The sequence below is a fragment of the Meleagris gallopavo genome, chromosome 2 (genome assembly GCF_000146605.3).
Source record: "Meleagris gallopavo isolate NT-WF06-2002-E0010 breed Aviagen turkey brand Nicholas breeding stock chromosome 2, Turkey_5.1, whole genome shotgun sequence".
Taxonomy (NCBI): domain Eukaryota; kingdom Metazoa; phylum Chordata; class Aves; order Galliformes; family Phasianidae; genus Meleagris; species Meleagris gallopavo.
In genome coordinates this window covers 36,498,869-36,502,394 of record NC_015012.2, presented here as the reverse complement: position 1 = coordinate 36,502,394, position 3,526 = coordinate 36,498,869, and the positions used below count along the sequence as shown (strand labels likewise).

Genomic DNA, 3,526 nt, shown 5'->3' with positions numbered 1-3,526 from the left:
AAAGAAAGAAAAAAAAAAAAGAAAAAAGAAAAAAACAAAAGCAAACCAAAAACCCTCAATAACAATTCCTTAATTTGTAAGGAATGAGAGGAGAATCATGTTTTAGCAGCCTTCTCCTGCTCCTTTTACTTGCTGCAGCCTGGTTGCTTTTCTTTGCTCCTTGCTGGCTGCAGTGGTTCCCATGTGCCATCCGTTCTCCTGTGGTTTGCAGGGGTCTTTTTCTACTGCTGCAGTTGTGATAGCAATGCTTTCCCTTTGTGTTCTGCAAAATCACACAGGCTTCCAGAGCATGCTCTGCTGATAGCTAATGGATGCATTCCAGCCTGTTTTGTGATACAGAACATGAGAGCATCCTTGGAGGATAACCCTGGTGTCTGGTGTTCCTCACTGCATTGGTGAAAGCCATTGTGGTTGTCATGCAAAAATAAATGAGAGTGTCAATATTTGTATTAAAATACAATATTAATCAGGAAGCAGCTCTAAATGGGAACCCAGTAGTATTTTTTTTTAGCATTAACATTGGTGAACTTTTCTGCCGTGGCAAAGTTAGGAAACAAAGAAACATAATGAATGCCTACTTGGTGGTGGTTCCAAGGCATTACTCTGAAGTGCAGCATTACAGCTGAATTGCTTTTGCAGTTACAATTTCAAATGACAGAAGGAAGGGATGCCATCCGGAGGGCCCTAGATAAACTTGGCAGATGGGCCCCATGTGAACCTAATGAGGCTCAACAAAGCAAAGTGCAAGGTTTTGCACTTGGGTCAAGGTAATCCCAGATATGTATACAGACTAGGAGGAGAACTCCTTGAGAGTAGCCCTACTGAATATAACTTAGGGGTCCTGGTAAATGAAAAACAAAACATAAGTCAGCAGCCCAGAGGACCAGTGGTACCTTGAATTTCATTAGAAGAAGGGTGGCCAGTAGGGAGTTGATTCTCTCTCTCTACTCTGCCCTCTTGAGGCCCCAGCTGGTGTACTGCATCCAAGTCTGGAGCTCCTAACGCAGAAAAGATGTGGAGATTTTGAAGAGGGTCACAAAGATGATCCAGGGGCTGGATACCTCTCCTGCGAAGACAGACTGAAAGAACTGGAGTTGTTCTGCCTGAAAAAGAGAAAGCTGCAGGGAGACCTCGTCATGGCCTTCGAATATTTAAAAGAAGTTTATAAATATGAGGGAAATCAACTTTTTACACAGGTAGATACTGATAGGACAAGGCAGAATGGTTTTAAACTAGAAGAGGGGAACTTTAGATTAGAAGTCGGGGGAAATTTTTTACTGAGAGAGTGGTGAAGTGATGGAACAGGTTTCCCAGAAAGACTGTGAATGCGCCATCCCTGGAGATGTTTAAGGCCAGGTTGGATGGGGCCCTGGGCAATCTGATGTAGTATTTCATCTAGCAGTTGGAACTCGATCCTTGAAGTCCTTTCCAACTCAAGCCTTCTATCATTCTATGCAGTTGCTTTCAGGATGTTGTCTCTTTACTCCTTGATTGTGAAACAAAATTTTGATTTACTGTTCCCAGTTCAATTCAGACTTGTCTCCTTCCTCTTTGCCCTTTTCTTGTTTCTGATGGTTCTCCTTTTGCACAGGTTTGTTTTATAGATGGTAATTAAAGAAAGGGGAGATCAGACTGGTTTTCTTGAAGATGGCTGTGCGAGTTAGTTGTTCCACTACTAACATTCATTTATCTTGTGTGTAGTTTATCTGACATTTTAATAAAAAAAAACAACAAAAACAGTATTTTTAATTCTGTCTTTCAGCATTGGCTTAAATTGTGCTTTAGGAGCAGTTGAAATGAGACCATTCATTGAAACAATTGGAAAATGTACAACAGCCTACGTCATCTGTTACCCCAATGCAGGTGTGTTGTGTGTGCATGCTGCTATACTTAGAGGGGAAGAAATGGAACAATTGCATCTCATGATACGAGTTGAGCTACCTAGAGAAATTACTGTTCCTGCCATTAAGAAAAGTTTAACAATTTTCTAAACTGCTTAAAATAGCTATTGTTAGTTCTGTGACAGTGAATCTAGAATGCTCTCCTGCATGATTAATAGTCTGTGAGTAATGATTCCAAGTGTGATAAGGAATTCTAGTCTTCATATAAGTGTAGCTTTTAAAGTATGTCTTTTATGGAATGTAGTTCTGTTCTTGTGGGCTTTAACAAGTTGTAATACAAAGAAAATTTATTTTTCAAGGTCTTCCCAATACTTTTGGTGGCTATGATGAAACTCCAGAAGTGACTGCAAAGCATATAAAGGTATACAATATTTCTTGTTAAAGTGTCATAATTAATGTACTTGTAGACAACAATTCTTTGCTTATATTGGGTGCATATTTGTTACAGTACTGTTTTGTTTCCTCATTTGGCCCTGAATGTCATTTTGATTCCTTATAGACAGCTTACTGAATGATAGTGCATTCGAGATACCAGGTTAGGACAAGCTACTTAAGAAACTGAAAACTATTTTCTCTTTGATTTGAGTTGCCTTGCAGCTTTATCTGTGGATGTTACTCATTTGCGCTTCTACATGGTTATTTTCCTGTTTTGGAGTCATTCAAGAAGCTGAGTAGTTTTTATAAACTTGGTGAAGTTTTACAGAGTTGTTTGGGTAAAATATCTGATGCTTGAGGTGTTCCAGTGCAAGGTGTCTTTTCAAGTGCTACTTGATAAGTGCAGGATAGAACTGTGTGGCTGGTGTTGGAAAAACACAGTATCTGTTGCATGTTAATTCCCTTTTATGCTGTAGTATGTGTGGTCTTCGATATAAGTTTTTACCTGGGGCTACACTATAAAATAGACCAGTTTCAGATGTAGTTTCCTAAAACTAGGTATTGGAATTTCTGGCTAGTCCTGGGTGTCTGCATTTCAGAACAAATTCTAAAGAGCAGAAATAATATTTGTTTCTTCAACTATTTTTTTTTCTTGTTTCTTGTGATCTCCAGAATTGCTTAACATTTAGGGGGAAGAAGAAAAGCATGTATCTGTATACAGGTGTGTGTGTGCATATATGTATGTATAATCAATGGATATACAGATGGTATATGTATATCCAGGAGATTGGCTAATGTAATTGTTATATTGGAGTAAGGAGAGAAAGTCACTCACCCTATCCTGGGCTCGCAAGATGCACTCCAGTGGAGCGGATCTCCAGAGGGATCCTTCCCCACTGGCAGTCAGCTCTTAAATGGGTCTAGGAGAGGTGGAGCCAGGCTCCACACCTTCCTGCAGCACAGGTGATTTGCCTTCACCTGTGCTCCCGTGGCTGACTCATTGCTTGCCTCAGGTGAATAATCAGAGGTCCAGGCTGTGATTCAGCAGCCCCATACACACGTATAAACATATGTTTTTTTAATATATATATATATATATATATATATTATTTTTTTTAATTAAATGCTGTATTAACATAAATAATTTTTTTTCCTCTGTTTGCATATTTTTATGTTGTTGTCATATGTGTGTTCTGTGTACTACACCAGCACATATCAGGTATCTAATGAGCTAGGACTTAATGTGCACT

The 3,526-nt window shown here is 39.2% G+C and overlaps 1 protein-coding gene across 3 annotated transcripts in view; it reads left to right on the top strand.

Annotated features, from left to right (window-relative positions):
• MTR (5-methyltetrahydrofolate-homocysteine methyltransferase) overlaps window positions 1-3,526 on the top strand; it is a 57,569-nt gene that overhangs the window by 23,867 nt on the left and 30,176 nt on the right. The window contains exons 1-2 of one of the 3 annotated variants that reach the window (XM_010706985.2): window positions 1,737-1,863; window positions 2,201-2,262. The exons of 1 other annotated variant lie outside the window; for it this stretch is intronic. In XM_010706985.2, coding sequence (XP_010705287.1) covers window positions 1,797-1,863; window positions 2,201-2,262 — 129 coding nt within the window. In that variant the 5' untranslated portion in view covers window positions 1,737-1,796. Of the gene's footprint in view, window positions 1-1,736; window positions 1,864-2,200; window positions 2,263-3,478; window positions 3,496-3,526 lie in introns of those variants that run through there. One more of the 3 variants, XM_010706986.2, reaches the window with a different exon arrangement.